Source organism: Manacus candei, unplaced genomic scaffold, assembly GCF_025592945.1.
Source record: "Manacus candei isolate 608988 ecotype Guabito, Panama unplaced genomic scaffold, ASM2559294v1 h1tg000078l, whole genome shotgun sequence".
In the NCBI taxonomy this organism is placed as follows: domain Eukaryota; kingdom Metazoa; phylum Chordata; class Aves; order Passeriformes; family Pipridae; genus Manacus; species Manacus candei.
Window position 1 is genome coordinate 919,052 of NW_026138126.1, and position 21,964 is coordinate 941,015.

Consider the following 21,964-nt stretch of genomic DNA (forward strand, 5'->3'; position numbering starts at 1 on the left):
CTGTGAGGTGTCGGTGGCTCTTGCACCTTTAGCTCTAGGAGTGGTGCTGTTCCCATCTAATCGAGGTGACCCAAATCCTTGGATCCTCTCTGTGTGTTGGCACTTTACCTGGTGTTCTCAGCACTGGCCGGAGCTGTGGCTCTTTCGTCATCCTTCAGAGAATCTGCTTTTTGTTGCCAAATAAATCTTCCTGCAATTCCAGGGAGTAATGGAGGGAAAAGATAGGGAAGAGCCCAGCTGCAGTGCTCTGAGTCTTTCTCTCTGCCTTTCTCAGGAATACCTTTTGTGCCTCTCCAGTTTGGGAAGAGCTTGCCAAAAGAACTATCCATTTAATTTTTGTACCTTCGCAAATTCTTGATCTGAATAAGACCAAATGCTACCAGTTACTGATGGTACATGCAAAAATATTTTTCTTTGTCAGTTTTGAGTTTACTGATGCTGCTTTTCTTTGGATGGCAGGAGAGGGTAGAGTTTTGTTATTTCTATACACCTGTTAGAGGTCTGATATTTCTATACACCTGTAACAAGCCTTCACATTCTTAAACATCAGCCTCCGTGTGTGCGGGTTCCTGTCACTCCTTCACTGTCCCCTGTCCCTCATTCTTCCTTTCACTGTTTCTTGACCCGTGCAGTTCTCTGATACCCTGTTCGAAGAGGCTGAATAAGAATGCAGAGTAATAGGAATAAAGAATATAGAGATCTTACATGCAGAAAAAGGAAACCACATTCACTAGTATTCAAAAGTGTGTTCTAATCTTGAATTGAGGTGTCCTTCCTTCAGCAGTGATTGCAGCAGTGTGTTGAATAGGGGAAGGTGGAACATGTCTTATAAAATGAAGTGTGCTTGTAAAACAGTCTGATTCTTTTGTCAGGTTTCAAAATTGTGGGCAAAAATAATGCGCCTTGGAAGTCATGGAGTAAATGCATTTCAAATAACCTCGTGGATAATCAAGTCCTTGGATTCAGCTGCAGTTTTCTGAGGCTTTTCTGTAGCACTTTCCTGTTTTCCAGTATGTTCTCTCCTGTTGTGTAAAGAATCTTTCTGCAGCACAGGAAAGTCATGCCCAGCACTATTAGATATGTCAGCTGATTAAGTGAAAAATACCTACTAAGAGCGCTCTAAGTTGTTATCTTTAACTGAGCAAGTAGTGATTTTAAAATTGAAACCCATTTTTAAGTGAGATCCCTTTTACAGTTACCTTAACAAGGTTCTCAAGCTTTTGAACTGGAATTGGTCCCACTAATCTTTGATAGGAAAAGAATTACTGAATGTAATCACTGAATATAGGTAAATGTCAGGGAATAGGAATGTCTAGTTGAAGTTTGATAAAATGCATAAAGATGACTATATTACAGAATTCTAGATAAATGCAGTGGATTCCAGGACTGTATGGGAAGGCAGTGGCTGTAGGAACACTGCCTCCAGCAGTCCTCATGTTCTGCCCTGAAAGGAACCTGTCTGTGAGCAGGACTCTGATGTCATGGAGAATTTTCTCTATTTCCTTTTGTGTGGTGATTTTTGTTGTCCAGCTTGTTCCTTTGTCTCAGGAGAAAAGTGGTTTCCATTGTTAATTGCTTGTTTGTTGTTGAGGCATGTCTTTTAACAAGCTCTTCATTTCCTGGTGAGAGGGGGAGGCCTTATCAATGCTGAAATAACGAATATATTTGTTATTCTCTACATGGTTTTAGCAAGTGAATAATTTTGATACATTTTTCTCATGCGTTTGCAGAGGCACATTTGAAATTAGATGAAGTGCCTTTTGGCTTGTGGTGTGGGGTGTGGTAGTGGTAGGAATATCTCAAATAAGAGAAAAGTTGTAGGAGGTGATTTTTTTTGTGGAATTTTATGGTGAGCAGAACTGTGCACTTTGTTTCCCACACTCGAGGAAGTTGCATAATGTGTAAGCATCTTGCAGGTCTGTGCACTCAGTCTTTCTCTCAGTCCTGTTTTTATGTCTTTATTAATTTATTTCCATGTAAGTGTTTTGGGCCTGTTTTCAGACTCTTTGTGAAATTATGGAAAACACAAGTGAGCATTTCTCTAGGCCAGCCAGAAGCCTTAAAGCAGATCCCCAGTCCTGGCGCCAGGCAGGGGGGATGGTTCTGAAGAGACCTTTAGTAGTTTTTCCTCTGTACTTTAAACATAAACAGGCTTTTCTCTGGCAGATATGGTGTTCATCTTCCCAGTTTTGTTCAGTTTCTCTTTTAATAGGCATGCCTGAAATATATGGGAAGACACAAATCCTAATGTCCTTTACTGAGTTGCTGTGTCCTGCTTTGATTTTTATGAGGGATCTTGATTATTAGATGGGCTGAAAGACTGTGGAAAATATTTGACATGACCAATTGCCATTCTGTTTTGTCAAGCAGTAGTTATCACAAGGAAAAAAAGGGATCGGATTTTACTGTACTATTAATGGGTTTATGGCTTTTGAGTGAGAGGGCTGCTTTGGTTCCTGAATCTGGGAGTGGTTCCTTTGTGAAAATGGAAGAGGGGTAATGCTGTGGTGCTGGCAGTGCTCTCGTGATTCTGGGGTTGCGTTTTGATCTTTAATTTACTGGAGCTCAGCTCCCAGCAATACTCCATGCAGAAAGGCAGCTATTCCTATGGAGCCAAAGAAATTGCTGCCCTCTTGAATGGTGTCAATTTTGACTGGAGAAACAGGGGAAAATAGCCTTTGCAAAGATGAGGAAGGCTGTGCTCTGAGTGCGGGTCCAGCAGAAGACTGCTCCTGCATTCCAGAGTGGCTCTGTACACCTCCATGTGCGACTTGCACTATCAGTGATCCTTAGTCTTACTGAAAAAACTCGAGTGTTTGGTGTAAAATCAAGACCACAACAAACACAACAAGGATGCTTACCAAAACATCTGAGCTTACTCTGCATCTCTTTCAAAATTGAGATCCATTACATGTCACTTTTCCTTTCCCTCAGTGGGAATGACGAGCATAATTAAGACTTTTTTTGGTGTGTGTGTTTCAGATTGTGCAGTGAATGTCCATAAGAACTGCAGGAGTTTGCTGGCTGAATGCAGCAGCATCAGACCCAAGGTGGGCTTTAACATTTGTTCTTTTTTTATAATGACAAGGCTTGACATAGTAGGTTTAATTTATGTGAGTGGTTTAGTTTACATCAACACAGAATCTTGCCCTACATCTTCAAGACATCGAGTAGTTATTAATTTGTCATTATAGTAATTAATGATAATGTACGTAGGGAAAATAAAGTGAAACATTTTATTGCTGTACTGAAAATTACTTACCTTGTGCCTCAGAACTGTGACTAACCCTTATAAGAATGCTCAAACCCATCACTTTTTTGGGGAACATAATTAAATTATGTGGTACCTTTGAGTTTTGTGCCAATGTGTTTTAATAGGTTGTGCCGTCTCAGAGCTGAGGAGTGGAGGGCAATTTGGGCATAACAGTTGCATGTTGTTTCTAAGCTGGGCAATGCAGAATAAGTGATTTCATTTGTGAACTGTGATGAACTTTGCCTTGCAAAGCTGTTCATTTTTAATCTGTGTCACCGTGGTGCCTGTGATTGCATGTAAGGTCACAGGTTGGTTTCAGATAGATGTCTGTCTGCCAGCCAGGGTCTTTTATTCTGATATTGGTTTTGAAAAGCATTTCCTTCCCCTTATAACTAATAATACTTGAGGGAGTTTTAGTTTGTTTTAACCTGCAAGTGTTGATGATTTCAGAGACTGATAGCAGATTAGGGAGTACTGTGAGGGGGAAAAGAGAGAGCAGAGCAGCTCAGACCTGAGCAATTAGAGGTAAGAGGAAGTGCTTTGAGCAATTGGTGATATAGAATGTAACTCGTTTGGGGGCAGAAATGTTCTTGTGGGGTTTTTGATATATAATTTTAAACATCTCAGGGCATTGTGCATTTTCCTTTTAAACCAAAAGATTCACTTGCTCTGGTGCTTTCATTTTGACTCTTCACCATCACCCAAAGTTTCACGTCTGAATGAGCCCTGACAAACCACCCTTGAAGAGAGCAGCGAGGGAGGAGTGGCACAAAATGGGGGTGAGGAAGGAAGTCAGAAATGAGAACCCCAAAGAGGAGCTCTCCAAAAGCCATTTGTTACAGACTGTGTTACTTATTTAATTGTATCTCAATGGTTTTTAATATGCAAGAAGGTTGCAAGAATTACCAAAGATGCAGTTTGAAATTTTTATGGAAACTGGCTGGGTTAGTTTAGTCAGTATTGCTGTAAATTAAACAACAACAAAAAGTAGATGAAGACTGTCAACATAAAAGGTCTGCTTTCATTCAATACATTGATTATCATAGCTTTAATTCAGCTATAGCTTCGTTTTTAGTTGTATTTCAGCCTGATTTATTCTTCATGGGATTTTTACTCAAAGTGTTAATGTCTATATGCCACTCTTCTGACACATGAAAAAACTCGAAGCTGTTGCTGTGTTAAATCTTTTGTATTTTCACTGTACAGCTTCACTTACAGTCAGTGCTATAGGATAGGAAAAATCTGATTCATTTTGAACTGAAAGTTTAGTCTGTATGTGTAAGAATATTGTCTTTTTTCCTATAGCAGAAAGATTTGCGGCACAGACCTTCTGGATCTTCACAAAGTTCGCCCCAGTGCATTTCCCCAGGTTTGTACTAAAGAGTGATTTCTGTGCTCAAGGCTTATCTGTTCGATTGTATTTTTTTCTTTAATATGTTTTAAAGGCTATACACAGTGTGTTATTGAAGTATAGAGAAGGTCTCTTTTAATAAGATGGCTTCATTTTTTTTTCTATTGGGAATGGCTTAGAGGCTCCTGGCAATCTCCTGTGTGTTTTTATCTCTTTATCTTTTTATTTTTCTTTATACCTTCTTGCTGTGTAACCTCAAAATATCATGGTGAAAAGGGATCGATAAGCTCGTTTTTCATTGATTGTCTATTCTCTGGCCTCTGAAAAGACTAGAACTGTGAACTTTGTTTTACATCAGATTTTCATAATTGTCTATTTAAAACTTGCCTGCAGCTAGTGGCTGCTAGAAATCTCTAAGACAAGCTAGCACTAATGGTCTGAACATAAGTCTTTGTTGAAACAAAGTAGGAAAAAAGGATCTGAGAGGAAAAAAAAACCCAAGAAGAAAGAACAGCTCTCTTGCAACATAGGCTCTGAAATATCTTTTTGCTCCTGGAAAAGACCATCATGGTCGCAGGTGTATTAAATGGCATTTTAATTTGTAGACGTTACAAGGTCTGCATTAAGAGAACAGACTTTTTTCCTCTAAGGTGTTTGAGTGGAACTAGAGCAGAGTTATTTGATTGACAGCTGTCAGAACACAGCTGACATGGGTTTCTGGGCAATGCTCTGGGTATTTCAGGTTTTTTCAGGTGCATTTACATTAGAAGGTGCTTCTTCATGACACAGTTCTTACCAAGAAGTAACACGGGGAACAATTGTTATAAGGAGATAAGTGGCTGTTTGCATTACCAAGAATGGGTTCGTGCATTTAGGAGAAAGTGCAGAGGCTAAAATAGGAAAAAGGACTAATGAAATGGGAGAAGTTGGCTGTGGGGCTGGTTGTGAGCAGCTCTGTGATACCACAGCCTGGTCTGTGTGAGGGTAACAGTGATCGATGAGGGCTCTCAGCAGTGAGCAGACAGTGCTAATTGAACTCAGAAAATGGCTTTTTCTCGGTGCAGACTCTACCAGGCAGCCAGTGCTCATTTTCCGTAGTCAAAAGCAGAGGCTGGAAATTAAAGGAACAGCTAATAGCCCGGGCATTGTATGTTCTTACCCACAGCATAACCCTGCACACTGCAGTGCCTAGCAAAAAAACCCCAAAGATGTTGGATCAATGTAAAAGAGAAATTAATTTTAAGAAAGATATAAACTGTGTGTCTCCTATCCCTCTCCCCACGTTTTGCCTCTGGAGATTTTTAGGTTTGGCCTATTATTGTGAAACCGAACTTGATGTTCCTGGCTTGTGGAGCACAGAAAGAGAACTCGATGGCCATGATTTCAGTACTTCCCCAAATGGAAATGGGAGGGTGTTGGTTATTAAGCCTTTGTTTAAGAAATCTGCCTTGACAAATCATGCTAATATCTAATTAGTCTCCTCTTGGGGCTTGGAGCTCATCACTTGGAGCTCATCGCTTGGAGCTCATCACTTGGAGCTGATGGAAAGGACTCAGTTTACCCAGTTTACTGTAGACTGAGAATGTGCTGTGTGTTTAGCCAGGAACTTTCAAAGCTAAGCTTTTGAGAAGGGTATTTCCAGGTGGAAAAGATGTGGTGATATAATTTCTGTTAAATGTCATTGATGAAACCTCCCCTGCAACCCTAAAACAATTCGTGTGTTGATGAAGATAAAATGAGAGACAAGCAGACATAGAGCACGGGATATGAAAAAATGTGGGAAAACCTGTTTCATGAGAAGAACCACAAATACCTTGGTTTAACTGTGCTTCACTGAGCAAGGCAGATGTGGAGGAAGAGATAATTATCAGTGAAGGTACACTGAGGAGTGCAGACTAAGAAGGGGGAACTTTTGGGGATGGGTGGACGCCAGTGTTTACTAGAAAAGATGTAAATTGGTGACGCATAAACCTTGTCTGGGAACTGGAGACCCCCTTGAAGTCCTGCAGCAGCAGCCTCCTGGTCCTGGAGCGCCTCCCTGACACTGAACTGTGACAGAAGCTTGGCCTGTGCCTGCAGTGGCAGAGCCCTGGGTTCAAGGATCCAAGAGATCTCTCCCACTCCCATGTCCTTAAAAGCACTTTGAAAAAAGGCCAGCTGCAGACCTTGTCAGGGACCAGTTCTAAAGATCATCTGCCTGAATCTTTGTCTTTGACTTCACTGAAGTTCCTTTTTTAAAAGGATGTATTTTGTCTCCTGGTCCTTATCATTCATTACATACATTAGTACTAAATAATTGTATCCATTTTTTATAAGTCTATTACAGGCTTCCACGTATTGTGTAATAGTGATTAAAGTTTCAAATATCTTTCCAGTTCACAGACTGCCTAAATTTAAAAAGCATTAAAAAGCTGCATTATTAAAATTAAATTTAGCTCTGGTATCTGTTATGTGCAGTGTGTGTGCATGCAGATATAAATTGCTGCGAGCAATAAGCATTGCAAAGAACTTGTGGTTTTTCTGTGATCTCTGATTTTTCTTGTTTGCCATGAAATGTTCTATGCCCTTATACGGTGGGGTGTGAATAATTGTGTGTAGGTTCTGGTGTTTTACTAAAGGAGAAGATACTTTGCAATTTCCACACTAAATGGGCACAGTAGGGACCAATTTCCTGCACTTCAGACCTGCTGATTTAGCCAATACAGTAAGTTAAGTGGCAGCTTTACATTTCTAGAAGGATCACAGGTAGTATAAAAACAGAGCATCTCTGGGGCCACTTTACTGTGCCAAGTCTGAGGGCAGCCAGTGGTGAGCATGGGGAATACAAATTCAAAAAGCAGCGGCAGGAGCAATGCGATTCCAGCTCATCCCGAACTGTCTTTTTGTGGTTCCTTTTCAAGAAAATGGAATGAGAATGTTTTTTTGGACAATGAGCTCTTGACATCCAAGATCCTGTCGGTGCTGCGGCCGCACTCGGAGCGAGGGCTGAGGGCAGGCGAGCTGCAGTGCCCGCCTCACTTTCTGAGCACCAATTCCATTTTTGCCTCTTTAGCCACTTCCCTGAAAGAGCAGCCCCGAAGTCTCCTCCTGGGAGCGGATGGCACCCCAGCACTGTCCCGGAACCTCGGCATGACTATTGCCCAGAGAGGGAACTCTCAGGCTTCACTGAACGCTGCTAGAGCTGTTAGTAAATTTGGGTGAGTAAACTGCTTCTTTTCTAACTCTCTGGCTTCAGCTGCTGCCCCCCTTCCCCAGTGTGAAAAGAAAAGCAGTTACAGAACATTGGTTTTCAGGCTCAGAAGGGTTTTATTGAACTTTTAATGCTGAAAGTTATTTCCGTGAACAATATGCTTTTTTTTTTTGTTTAAATCACCTTGTCTCTAGTTCCTCTGTCCTGTGTGACAAAAGATATCCTACAAGTAAGGCAGTATTTGAGTATCTGTCTAAATGATCTATTTCGTGGATGCATTTGTCGGGAATTGTTGTGAAATTCAGGAATCTCCTCTGAGTTCAGCTATTCTAGGTTGTTCTACTGGGGACTGGTATAGGAGACAGCAGTGTTTTAAACTGCAGAATACCCTGATGAAAATAGTAGACTAACTCAAAGCTATCAACTGTTTTTAGTAGCTGTTTACTTTTGCTATGTCCCAGTAATGCTCCTTTCACAGTGATAGTGCCCCTTGTACTCTGAACTGTGCCTTGTCACCAGGTGATGTCCTTTTAAACTATCGAATCAGAAGTTACAAACTCTGCTGATGCTGCTCTAATTAAACTGTAATATTTCAGTGGTGGAGTTTCTAAATTGATTTAACTGTCTAAAGAGTGCAATGATGCCTTTTATTTGTTCACTGTAAGATAATTGCACTATAGTTTAGGAAAGATGCTTGTTAAAGTAGTTGGATTGTTTTTGTTTTGGGGTTTTTTTGTGTCAAGTAACTTAAAAAATGTAAATGTTCTGTATTGGTCTTTTGGTCTAATTTCTTTGGCCATTTAGACTGATTGCAGGAGACATGGATGAAGGGGATTCAGGCTTTATAAAATTTAAGCAGACTTCAGATGACATTGTCTCGCTTGCACCTTCAACAGCAGACTCCATTTTTCTGGAAGGTATGGAATTTCTGTGCTTTTCAGGATTGTTATGCAACTTCTTACACAGTCCTAAAGCAGCACTGAGATGTTTTTATTCTTGTTGTTGTTAATGATGGTAATGAAGGATATGATGAGAAACAATAATAATTGAAATTAAATGTGCTTTTGGTCTAGATGCGTATTCTGTGTCCCTCCGGAGTGAAATAGAAACAGATGCTCATGAGTTTGAGGCAGAGTCTTGGAGCGTTGCAGTGGAACAAGCTTATGCAAATAGACACAAAAATGTTAAAAAAAGGCAAGATGTCATTTATGGTAAGAGTTATTTGTTATTCTTAAAACTTTTTCTTATTTCATAGTACCACTGTTTTGAAACAAAGCAGAAATCGTTCTTATGGGCTCCAATTTTGACTTGTGCCTGAAAACTAAAACCACGTGAAGATTTTCAGGTCTGTTACCTGTCTTAGTGTGCAGAATTTCTTCTGTGAATGCTTTTAAGCAACCCACAGGTTTCAGTGTGCCTCTATAGGCAGCAAAGCCCTGCTGTACAATTAGGGAGCAGCTCAACAGCCACTGGGAGATGTCGTTAAATAAGCGGGGACAGTCACTGCTGGGTTGGGACATTAACAAGGCAAATTTAAGAGCTTCACATGAGTGTTGCAAAGACTGTGGTGAAGAAGATGATGGTGGGTTTCAGAGCCTGCTCTTACATCTCAGCAGTCACTGCACGGCATATAAATGACTTTTTGATTTTATTTTTGTATTTCCCCTTGCCCAGAACTAATGCAGACTGAAATGCACCATGTTAGAACACTGAAAATCATGCTGAAGGTGTACTCCAAAGCCATGAGAGAGGAGCTGCAGTTCCCAAATGTAGTGATCAACAAGCTCTTTCCCTGTGTGGATGAGCTGCTGGAGATGCACGGGCAATTCCTGCTCCAGTTAAAGGAGCGACGGAAGGAATCCTTGGAAGAAGGCAGTGACCAGAATTATATAATCCAGAACATTGGGGACCTCTTGGTAAAACAGGTGTGAATTAAATTCTACCAGTGATGTTGACACTATGAAACTCCTAAAAAGCTAACTGTAAGGGTAAAGTGATGTTATGTAAAGATTGATTTCATCCCAGGTTTAAGATTATCTTCCTAGTGCAATGTGGGAGCATAACTCCCAGGAATATATCATCACAAATAACATTAAATGTTCATTGAATGTTCTTTGGGCGTGTGCTTATACGTGTTGTGGGATATGTGACTGCAGATTTTTTGTTTCTCTTTTTCATCTGTTCCAGAAGGAAAGTAACGTATTCCTGGTGTCCATCCCAAACATGGCTCTCCTGCAGTTAATGCCAAACTTCTTGGTTCTAACCTTTAGAAAATGCAGTCAAGATCCATTGAACTCATGAGAGCTTTAGCGCCATTCTTACATGGAGTGGATGCAAAAATTTCTGTCATTATATCATGATCCCTTTTTTGCCTTTCAGCTTTTACAGTCCTCAGACTTCTTAAGTGCAGAGGCCCAGAAATCCTTTAAAAAATTCTCATAATTACAATCATTTCATTTTTGGTTATCTTCTGGTATTCCAAGCTCTTACATGTCGAACTGCATAAATCTTATTTCTGGTACAGAAGAAATTGAAATATTGGAGAAATGTCTCAGAAATCAGTCACCATAAAGCATGTTAAAAAACCACTACAACCTGGAGTTTGTAGTGGAGATAAGTTTAGTCTGAGTGACTCATGTCTTTGATTTTTATATTTCCGATTAGTTTTCAGGTGAAAATGGGGAGAGAATGAAAGAAAAATACGGTGTGTTCTGTTGTGGACACAATGAAGCTGTTAGTCACTATAAAGACCTGCTCCAAAGCAATAAGAAATTCCAAAACTTAATAAAGGTAAACAACAACCAGAGGTTTCCCGTTCTGACTATGCAAAATATACTTCACTGCTTTAGGCTTTGTTTTGTACTTGAAGATCTCTTAAATATGAATGAGCAGGGTGGGAGGCATATTCTCATTGTCTGAGGGGTTGTTGGCTTCTTGTATTTTTAGATTGTTTTCATGGCTCTGTCTCTGGCTGCCCTGCTGCGTGGCCATCGTGATAAATTGGCTTGATAATAAATTAAATCAATGAGAAATGCTGTTGATGAGCTAGTATAGAAAAAGCAGGGACCCTTAGTCAGGTTTTGCTCACGACATCATCCTTATAAACCCAGAAGATTGGCTCCTGGGTTGTTTGTATATCTGCTGCACACTGTAATGTGCAAGTAATAGGAAGGACTGAAGAGGTATGGTCAAAGTAGAAGCTGTAACCTGAATCTTATGGCTCTGCAGAGGTGTAAATATTCTCATTTTCCAGTCACCAGTAAGTGATACTGTGTGAACTTTCCAGCATAGCTCTACACTTATAGCTCATCTTAACTAGACATCTTTAAATTCAATGAACTAAATAAGTGACCAGAGTTTTAAAATATGTAACCTCAGTCTTTTTAAAGATAGATCTTGGTACTGTGTTCTCCTGCCAGATGTGTGCTGTGTCTGCAGCCACACTAACTTATGCTTTACAGTCCTCCCTGCCTAAACAGGAATGTGTTTCTCTAGGTCAGCCTGCTGGGGAACATACAGTGGTAAAATAGAGACTTAATTTCTTTGTTATTGGCCTAATTTGGCTGTTAGGTGGGTGTGTCTGGTTTTAAAAAAATACTTATTCTATGTATATAAGGACTGATCCTTTAAAAAGAGACAATCAGTTAGCAATAGGCAGTCACACAGTTCAGATTTGGAACTTTCCCTGCTTGACTCCACATTTAGTTAACAGTAGTTGAAAAAAATACCTAAAATATTTTCCAGCAATAAAAGTCATTTTTTGAGTGTTGTCAGGAATTTTGCCTTAGTAAAAGAGTACGGCTAATTTTGAGGTGTTATGCCTAATGTACAGAAATGATTTGAAACAGAAAACATGTGAATGGAGAGGAAGTTAGAAGAGCAACATGTACAATGAGTGTGATGTGTCTTGTTTTCTAGAAAATTGGGAACTGTCCCATTGTGAGGAGACTCGGTGTCCAGGAGTGCATCCTCCTGGTGACCCAGCGCATCACCAAGTACCCGGTGCTGGTGGAACGGATCATTCAGAACACAGAAGGTGGAGTGTTCTCTAGAAGCCTCACAGTTGTCTGTTGATAGCTTTTCTGCCATGTTTTGCATGTTCTTTCCTCACACAAGCAGGGACAGTCTGGTAACTGCTTTCTCACTTCTTTGTTGGCTGAAGATGCTGTTTTAGGTGTGGATCCAGAGCAGTCTCACCTCATCAGAGGGTCAAGAGAATTATAGAATCCCAGAATGGTTTGGGTTGGAAGGGACCTTAAAGATCATCGTGTTCCACCCCACTGCCATGGGCAGGGACACCTCCCACTAGCCCAGGTTGCTCCAAGCCCTGTCCAACATGGCCTTGGACACTTCCAGGGATGGGGCAGTCACAGCTTCTCTGGGCAACCTGTCCCAGGGCCTCCCCACCCTCACAGGGAAGAATTTCTTCCTAATACCTAATCTAACTCTGCCCTCTTTCAGCTTAAGACCATTCCCCCTTGTCCTGTCACTCCAGGCCCTTGTAAATAGTCTCCAGCTCTCTTGTGGGCCCCCTTCAGGTGCTCAAAGGCTGCAATTAGGTCACCCCAAAGCCTTTTCTTCTCCAGGCCGAACTGTCCCAATTCTCTCAGCTCCTTCTCATTGGAGAAGGACAGCGTTCAAAGTCTGCAGCCACAAACCCATAGTAGTCAAGCGTGTTGGTTTATTAGAGATTATTTTATTTTAATTTATTCTTAAACTTAAGCTCTTAGGAAATACGGTTAGATGTTCAGTATGGAACCTGCATGTTAAAAAAATGTTTGGATGGCTCTTATCTTGCATTCCAAAGTTGGAAATGTGGCTGACTGCTGCTCTTTTCCCTTAGCTGGAACTAGAGATTATGAAGAGCTGACCCAGGCCCTTAGTTTAATTAAGGACACCATCACTCATGTAGATGCCATGGTAAATGAGTGTGAGAAGGGGCAGCGACTTAAGGAGATTATGCACAAAATGGAGGTGAAGTCATCTGGGAAATGCAAGAATGGGCTTTTTTTCCGGAAGGATGACATGGGACAGAGGAGGCTCCTCCTGGATGGGATGCTGTACTGGAAAGCTGCATCAGGGAGACTCAAAGGTAAAGGACCAGGAGGGGGAAAATGCAACTGGGAAACAAGATTTATGTTGGGTGTTTTTTTGGTTTTGTTTGTTTTTTTTTTTAGTAACTGTTTATTACTGATCGATTGGGTATAAAATAAGATGACAATAACCTGCTTGTTTAATAGGATATTGGAGGAAATAGCACTTGTTCTATTCTTGGCTTGTCCAATGGTGCATGATAAGTTCCTTATGCTGTTTGCTTATTATCTGGCTGATCTGCTTCCCAATTCAAGAGGAAGGTCTTCAGGTGGATGACAAAGCTTTGAGTCATTCTGACTTAGTCTCCTGTGGAAAGGCATTATCTGCTTCACACTTTGCAAAACCTGTGTCGTGTGAGCCCCATGACACCTTCGTTCTGCATAATACCTGTTTTGCCAGAAAATCAAAACAGTGGGCCACCAGGGAATATCTGAACAACTTTGTTGCTCAAGTGTTCAAGGAGAAGCTTCAGTGGCACAGAAAATTCAGCCAAGAGTAGGTGGTGCTGTGAACAGCTGCAGTTCCAGAAGAATCTGCTGTTGAGGGAGACACATTCCCTCTGGCGTGCTGGAGTCTATGGGTAGGATGCCTGTGTAGGTGTTTTCAAGCTTTAAATCAGCTCTATTTGTGCTGTGCTGGTTCTGAACAGTGTGAACAGCCCAGGTGAAAGGCAGTAGCAGACCCAATACTGCAAATGTTGATGTGCTATTCCCTGACCCACGGGAAATATAAGTTAAGTGATTTTTTGAGTCTGGACCAGTCTTTCTGATTTAAAATGTGACTTCTTTTGATTTTTCTTGTCTCTGTTGTTACTGTAGATATTCTGGCAGTTCTGCTAACTGACGTACTGTTGCTCTTACAAGAAAAGGACCAAAAATACACATTTGCATCAGTGGTAGGTATTGTTCTCCTTATTTAATAGATCCACTTAAAGTATTTATGGCAGTGACAGTAACTACAGAAAAAACACAATTAGAGATGGTAGATACTTGTTAGAGGTTCAGAAAGAAAATTAGGTTAATAAATCAGCCAGCTGTTAAGAATCACTTTTTCTGAGGCAGTTCTGGTCCTTCTTGAATCCCTCCCACTGTCTCCCAGTGCAAACCAGTGTTCCCTTGCATCAGCCCATTGTATCCACATCTCCAGTGGTTTTCTCCTGTGATTTCCACACTCAGACCTCTTCTTCTCCTCTTCTTGTGTTGCGACTTCCCCTTTCACTAAATTTTTTAGGCTGAGGTTTTGTACAAGTCATAGACATTACACACACCAGAACTGTGCTTTGAAAGTCACTTGTAAATAAGTCCTGCCTCTGTTTAATGTGCAGGGAAAGAATCTGTCATTTCCATTAGGGATGTGGTGACCGTGGTCACAGTGCCCTGAGATTTACTGGGGCCAGAGAACTTTCCTGAAACACAGGAAATGCAGATATTACTGCAGCACTCTAAAACATTCAGTGGATTCACTTGCTTTCCCAGGGCATTTCCACAGGTATCATCAGAGCAGTTAATTGTGTACATTTTGTTCTGATCTAGTTCAGTTATGGCTGTAATAGAACCAGTAATGTAATTGTTTTCTTGAATGTATTTTTTTTAAGACATTAACATTAAAGCTGAATTCTAATGGCAAAAGCTATTTTAATGACCTCAAAAAAAAGCAACTGCTTTTCAAATTACCCTTCTCCTAATGCACAGAACAGGGTGCTATGTGGTGGATTTTTTTTCCCCTCTGGAAACATACTCTACAGTTAGAGTCTGACCAATTTTTTGCATATTTTTATGTATACAGTTCAATTGAAATTTAATATTACTTCTCCATTAATAAATCAAGCAAGTGAGAGGAGCAAATGGATCTGCTTAGTGATTCTGTTTTTCCAGTGACATCTGCTCATGGCTGGAATTGCAGTGCAGCTGCTCAGGGAAGTTGGAAAAACCTAGTGTTCCTGATGTTCTTCACAGTTCAGTTCCTGACTGTTCTAGATTATTCTGTGAAGGCTCAGCAGTTACAAAGAGCTGCTTTATCCTGGAAGGAACTTTCTAGGCTACATGTGTTGGACTTATGCTGTAAAAAGCCTAGATAGGTTTTTAGTAACTTAATATCCCTCTGTAAATGTGTTTTTCCCTGCAAAGACTGACAGCTAATCCTGTTGATCCTCGTTATACAATACGCTATCTGTCACCTTGTTTCATTGTTCTCAGGGCGTGACACTCTGTAACACCTCTGTGTTAGGATTTTATTTCTTTTGTGGCTAACTTGCCTACTTCGAACCTCTAACACTTCCTCTTGGTCTCTTCTTTCTCTTCAGGTGTCATTTAGGTTTTTGCTTTCTTTTTCAAATTTTGCATCTGCCTCTTTTTGAGCAAAGTTTTTTGAGCCTTTTCTTGACTTCTGGGACCCAATGGGAATCCTCAGGTGTTTAAATTGACACACAGTTTAATGTTCGATCAGGTGTTGACATGCACATTCTTCATTCCACATTTTCATCAATGGTTGATGGTAAAAAAATAACGTCAAAAGTGTCATGTGAAAAGGTTGGAGTTATATTGTGATATTGCAGCTCCTGGTGGGTTTGTATAAGTGGGAAGAGGGGGGAGCTAGGAAGCAGAAATCCTAAAGAACATAAATAATGTAGTGCAATAAATGATATTTTACTTTGCAGGACTCTAAACCACCAGTTATCTCATTACAAAAGCTGATTGTGAGAGAGGTGGCTAATGAGGAAAAGGCAATGTTTTTAATTAGTGCTTCCTTAAAAGGACCAGAAATGTATGAAATTCACACCAGCTCCAAAGAGGAGAGGAATTCCTGGATGGCACACATCCGCAGGGCTGTGGAAAGGTAAGTCAGGAGGGAAAGCAGGAGGGCTTAATTTCTTGCTCATCTGTCTTCTTTTTGCAGCACTCAGATGTAAATTCATCTTAAAAATCCATTACACTCTCCCTCAACTTTCTCTTTAAGACTTTAGTGTGCGATTCTGTTTGTGTTCATTGAGAAGAAGCTACTGATAAAGATGCAATAAAAACCAGTCAAAGACTTTATTCTGCTTTTATCTTTAAAAAAAAAAAAAAAAAGAGACAAGAAATTTGGTTTACAGATGTCAAATGCAAGAGGGCTTTGGATAAAGGAGGAAGAATGACACTCAGGATAAACCAGATCCAAGGCAAAAGGTTGAATCTCAGGTTGAATCCTGAGATGGTTTTAAATCATCTAATGCGCAAATCAAGCATAGATCTGTCTTTCCCTTTGTACAGCTGTCCTGATGAAGAAGGAGGAACATTTAATGAACCTGAAGCAGAGAGGAGGATGGCTGAAGCAAGAGCTGCAAAGTTAAAAGATTTTCAAGGTAATGACTTAGTTATATATTCCATGAGCTGCTTTTCAGACTTAGTTATATATTCCATGAGCTGCTTTTCAGCATCGTCTGTGATTTATGACTGTCTAATTCTTTATCACATGATGTGATCAAGTTTCTCCTTCATAAGTCTTTCACAATGGTGTAAGATTATATAGAAACAGTAGCTAAAGAGTCTAATAAGCTCTACCTGCTCCATAGGTTTTCCCCTTAACTGTTAATTAAATCTCTGCATTTAATTAATTAAATCTCCGATCATAAAATGAGTGATAATCTTCCAAACTGAACACTCTACTCTTACAGGGAGTGTACTCTGACTGGATTTGTTTCTTCCTTTAGAGCGTTTGAACATGAAAGACGACCTGATTCTGCAAAGTCTGACTGAGAAGCAACAGATCTATGCAGAAATGTCTGAAATGAATGGCTTTGAAGACCATTCCCAAGGATCCCGAGCTCGGCTGCTTTTTCGGGGAGATATCTCAGAAAACCTGCAAGGAGAGACGATTTTGAAGTCTGCAGTGACTGAAGGTAGATGGAATGTGAGGCTGTGGAGGCATTCACTCAGGTGCAGGGATGGGAACCAGCAGCAGGTCCTGAAAACCGTCCTGTAATAACATAATACTTTTATGTAACATAGTTCAGACTTCCTTGTTCTCACAACTAATCTACAAGAAAGGTGAAGTGCACTTGTGAATTTAGGTAGAAGACCTTCACAGCTTGGATTGGTTTATTTGTTAAGGATCAACCAATGGAGTCTTGGGATGAGTCTGTTCAGAAAGGGTAACTAAGTGCTCTAATAATACACCAATCCTGAAATGTAATATTATAGGAGGGTTATATATTAAAAATAGCCTATCTAAAGATAGTATATTTAGAAAGAAAATAAGCACAAGCATAATTTCTCTTTTGAAGAGAAAAAAAAAAGAAAACCCAAACATTCAAGGCTTAATAATCTTAACTTGCAGTTAGGTAAGAGCTCATCCGTATACAAAGAGCCTGTCATACAGAGCGAATCTCAAAGAAAAACTCATCTGTACTGCAGGACATCTCTGACTACCTGATCTTTTAATGGACTTGATGGTTTAAATGTTTTTTTTAAACTTGTTAGCATGACAACTTGTATGGCAGCATAGACATGGCTGTTTACATGACACGTTCTCCTCTTTCCTAGCTGAAAACCTCCAGGACCTTATCTTCACTCACTTTGGCAGTGGATCCTGTCAGCCTGAGGATGGCTCTGGGTCAGGACTCGCCCGGAGAGTAGAGACCTTTGGAGGACATGACAGTAGTCCCTCAGTTTCAAGTAAAAGTAAGAAAAGGACCATTCAGCATTTTCCTGAGCTCCTTAGCTCTTTAATGCCTTCACTGCACAGAGAATGAGAACAAGGAATTGAGGCTCTTATGTAAGGAAGCTTCACCTGGCTCTAAAATGAGGATCAGAGCAAATTTGCAGCATGTTGGATTTTCTTACTCCTGATACCAACACTAGAGAGCAGAGCAGGGCTGTCAGTGTTATGCTAAGAGCATAACCCATACTTTATTGCCTTAACCCATATTTTATAATTACCACAATTCCACACAGAATTTTAATTTTGTTGAAAAAAATGAGCTTGACCTGAAAACCTAGAAAATTTGAATTCAGCTGTCTGCTTTTATTACTGAGTCATGAACACTTTTTTCCCACTTTGTATCTGCACAGTCACTAGAGGTTTGCTGAATCCTTAAATAATATAAATTGTCCTTTTGGCACAGATGATTTATCAGTTAATTAATGAAATGTGAGGAAAGACTAGATACTCTTTATCTCCATTTTTGCTTCATGCATTTATTGAAAAACCAAATGGTCTTTATTTCACTGATTATTAATCTCTAAAATACTTCTGTTGTCTCTGAAATGTTCTGTATGTGTCATAACATAGGTACTTTTTACAACATAGTTTCCATTTTCCTTTACCTCCTTCCACACTCACAGTGGTGCTGCTTTGAATAGAATATTCCTACTAAACCAGTATTCCATGTTATGAGTCTGCAATTCTGGGAGCCACAGCCAATTATTTTCATGCAGACATCGTGGCTCCTTGACTGAAAATAGTATAATGTAATTTGAACTTACTGTCCCAATTTATTTTAACCCATTCTCCTCAAGTTTTTAGACTTTTTTGAGCAGTCCACTGTTGTCTCCCAGCTGGAATCAGCATGGAGAAGCCATGCAGTTGTGTATTGGTTCTGACTTCACACTCACTATGTTTTTCTGCTTACTCTGTTACTCACTGAGTTTTCCCAGGCCCTGTGCTGGTGTAAGCTCCTCATACTCCACTCTTCTTTCAGGTGGTAGGAAGAACAGTGCTGGTGACCAGAGACAGTGGGACTGGAGAGCCCCTGCAGCAAGTTCAGATGTGCAAGTCCATGACCTCCCTTCTGATGCAGAAGAAGGATCTCAAACCGTATGTTGATTTTATGAGTGATTTAAATGCATTTCCTTGTGTTCCTCATCATAGTAATGGTGCAGAACAAATATTGCAAAGTTAAAAATCCTGATAGCTGGCAGGACTGGACTGGAACAGTTTTGTCTGTCAAATTACTCAGCTCTATTAAGGATGCTTTGTGGGGTAAGTTGGTAGCTTAGCACTCGAGAGACAAGATAAATCGCTTTTCCATTTGCTTGTTTGATGCTGTACCATTAACAGTGGCTTTAATCACCATGCTCCTGTTCCAGCCTGGCCCCTGGTTTCAGTATTTTTGATGTATGTCCTTCAGTGCATGGGAGGAATCTGTGCTCCAGCAGTACCTGTTCCCTCATGGGACGAACCCTTCCAGCTTATTCTGGCAGCACTGCCAGTGCCCAACATGTGTCTCTATGTCTTTTTTACAGAGTGATGGAATGAGGCTGGATGAGAGCAGTGGTTTTCAGCCTACCATAGAGGCACAGGTAGGTTGCTTCTGCTGTTAAGAAATCTAATGGCAAAAAGCCATGTTATAATAAGAGCAAACCAAACAAAACCAAACAAACCCGCCAAAAAGTCATTATTTGTAATGTCTATAGATTCCAGCAGATTAACAGCCTGTATCTCTAACACATTATGAATGCAAAGATAAAAGTCCTGACAGAAACCAAAGATGGGTTCTGGGGATGTAAGCACACATTTCAAGGAGCTGGATGACTACTTTTCCTGCATCTTTGGAGCAATTGCGTGTTCCCAGCCCTGTGACCAAACTGGCCTCTGAGCCTCCTGTGAGGGCTGTATCTGTGTAGCGATTCAGGGCTGAAGCATGGGAGGAAGTGATTGTTACACAGCTCAGATGGAGAGAAGATGGTGAGGAGTGATCTGTGGAATCCCAAGGAGAGTTGCTGAGCACTGATTCACATCTGCACAAGAATAATACACTGAAATTCCTTGTGCCTGCGTATTGGCTGCTACTGTGTCTCTGGTAGCCATGCTTCCATTGCATGTGTTTTTGTACAGATACCATGGGCTATTTTCACTGCTTAGACATTTTTTTAAAGTCTAATATATCCAAACAGCTCTGCTTAAGTGCCTAATGCTTTTTTTCCTCCTTTTCAGCTTGTGCAAAGGATACAAACACTGTTACAGTTGCTCTTCAGCCTTCAGGTAAACCACTGTTTGCTATCCAAGAGATTTGTTAGGCATTAAATATAATAAAATGTATGCAGGTGTGGAGAGGAGCTACCTTGAGAATATCCCCTAAAGCTAGAATGAAGTGCAGTTTAGACCTGAGATTCAAGGAAACCAACACTGTGTCTGGTATTTTGAAGGAAGTGTTAGAGCTGTTGTCTGAAGTAACTGTTTCCTTTTTCCTGCCCACTTAGTTATTTTGCTGCTTTGAGCTCCATCTGCTCCATGTGCTCATTTCCTCTTTAAATTGTTGATATCCATGTGTGTATATATTAGTTGGTTTTGCTGCAGCCTTGTAATCAGCAATATTTTGCCTGATTTGGTTTGGGGTAACAATTCTAGGTGCAAGAAACATTCACTTTGACACACATAAGCATAATTTATTTGCTTGGCCATCTTCAATATTGTGTCAGTCACCATGGGCTGTACAAGCTGGAGTTTAGATCTGCTCTGGAAGACAAAAGACTCGGTGATCTAACCTGGTAGATGCTGTTGTCTTCTGCTGAGCTGTGCATGTTTTTTGAACCCCTCCAGGCAGTGATATCTCAGCAGGACAGTTACATTGAGGTGCAGAGAGCCACCGCCACCATGGCAGACCGGGAGAAACAATACCGGCTGCAGTCCACCCGAGGGAATCTGCTGCTGGAGCAGGAGAAACAGAGGAACTTGGAAAAGCAGAGGGAAGAACTGATGAATGTCCAGAAGCTTCAGAACCAGCTGAAGCTGGAGCAGCAGCGCCTGGAGCGGGAAAGGAGTCGGCAGCAGAGGGAGTTTGAAATCAGGGAAGCTCGACTGCAGGAGCGCGAGGAGGAGGCTCGGCAGAAGTTGGAGAAGGTGAATCAGGACAGGGAAGAACTGGACAGGCAGCAAGAAGCCTATCAGCACAACCTGGAGAGGCTGAGGGAAGCCCAGAGAGCAGTCGAGAAAGAAAAAGAGCGTCTGGATCAGCTGAGGAAGCTGAAGAAGCAGAACACAGTGTCAGGCACGTTCTCCCCAGAAATGGGCCAGGTGAGGAATTTGTTTTCTTGGAGGGTTATTTCTGTTAACCTGCTTGCTTCCGAATAAAGGTTGCACTTGTTACAGCACTAACCCATTTTTGCATTTTACTGGGCTCCTTGAACCGCCACCTGAAATAGCTGGTGGTGGCTGCTGTCAGAGAGATCAGAGCTTGGCAGTTCCCCAGAGTCTGTGAAATTCCACAATTACCAGAAAATCTCTGGTAATGAGAATATATTTTTTTTTAAAGATAGAAATGGAGAATAAGTTATTTTTGATTGTGACTGACAGAGGATTTTCTAAATACAGCAACTGCCCTATTGCAGGCAAGTGATTGCAGGAGCTGTGCAACATCTATAGCATTTTGTACAGTTGATTTCTGAAAGCATTTCCAGTGTTTCATAATGGGAACTTCGAAGTCTGATTAAATTGGTTCTTTGATACCATCTGAAAGTCCTGCTTTCCATCCTATCATCACTCAGTGCAGTCTGCTCTTGCATTCCTTTCCTACGTGCAGTATTAAGCAGTTTGAAGCTGCTGAGGTTGTTTTCAGTGCCCAAGGACTTACACTCTTGCTCTTCCTTCTGTTTCCCAGCAAACTTCAGGCTTCATCTTATCTATTCTCCTTTTCACTAGGAAGTGCTTCATGTTCTCAGGGCTGAGGGCGGTCTCTCCTTATTGTCCTGGAGAGGGTGAAAACCCCTATTTGACTTAAAATGCCTTTTTCCTCACACAGAGCCAGATGCTGAGTCATTCCATCAGCTTCAACGGGGAAGGAGTAGAACCCTCTCCACCTATGCTGAAATCCTCTGTGAGAGTGAGCGTGGCTGGGCTGGATTACCTGGAGCGGCCGGACTTGGTCCGCAGGGACAGCACCACCCTGGAGAACCGGCCCGTTCTGGCCCTCAAGAATGAAGTGCCAATACATCTCTTGAGTGCAACCAACCAGATCCAGAAACCAGCTGCAGTCCAGCAGCAGATCCCTACCAAGCTGGCCACCTTTACAAAAGGAAGCAAGGAGAAAGGTGGGAAGAACAAAGCATCTCAGAGGACAGACAGTTCAGGTATGTGTGTATTTAAATCCATTTAAATGCAT

The 21,964-nt window shown here is 41.0% G+C and overlaps 1 protein-coding gene across 4 annotated transcripts in view; it reads left to right on the plus strand.

The window, feature by feature from the left end:
* ARHGEF18 (Rho/Rac guanine nucleotide exchange factor 18) overlaps positions 1-21,964 on the plus strand; it is a 49,421-nt gene that overhangs the window by 20,664 nt on the left and 6,793 nt on the right. For 2 of the 4 annotated variants that reach the window (XM_051810818.1, XM_051810816.1), the window contains 19 exons: positions 2,983-3,050; positions 4,559-4,622; positions 7,657-7,801; positions 8,599-8,711; positions 8,868-9,005; positions 9,469-9,719; positions 10,459-10,584; positions 11,713-11,830; positions 12,638-12,886; positions 13,707-13,783; positions 15,545-15,723; positions 16,137-16,228; positions 16,577-16,765; positions 17,409-17,546; positions 18,566-18,681; positions 19,110-19,166; positions 19,801-19,848; positions 20,407-20,880; positions 21,605-21,932. In XM_051810818.1, the coding sequence (XP_051666778.1) occupies positions 2,983-3,050; positions 4,559-4,622; positions 7,657-7,801; positions 8,599-8,711; positions 8,868-9,005; positions 9,469-9,719; positions 10,459-10,584; positions 11,713-11,830; positions 12,638-12,886; positions 13,707-13,783; positions 15,545-15,723; positions 16,137-16,228; positions 16,577-16,765; positions 17,409-17,546; positions 18,566-18,681; positions 19,110-19,166; positions 19,801-19,848; positions 20,407-20,880; positions 21,605-21,932 (2,970 nt within the window). The remainder of the gene's footprint in view (positions 1-2,982; positions 3,051-4,558; positions 4,623-7,656; positions 7,802-8,598; positions 8,712-8,867; positions 9,006-9,468; positions 9,720-10,458; positions 10,585-11,712; positions 11,831-12,637; positions 12,887-13,706; positions 13,784-15,544; positions 15,724-16,136; positions 16,229-16,576; positions 16,766-17,408; positions 17,547-18,565; positions 18,682-19,109; positions 19,167-19,800; positions 19,849-20,406; positions 20,881-21,604; positions 21,933-21,964) is intronic. The other 2 variants (XM_051810817.1, XM_051810815.1) reach the window with 2 other exon arrangements.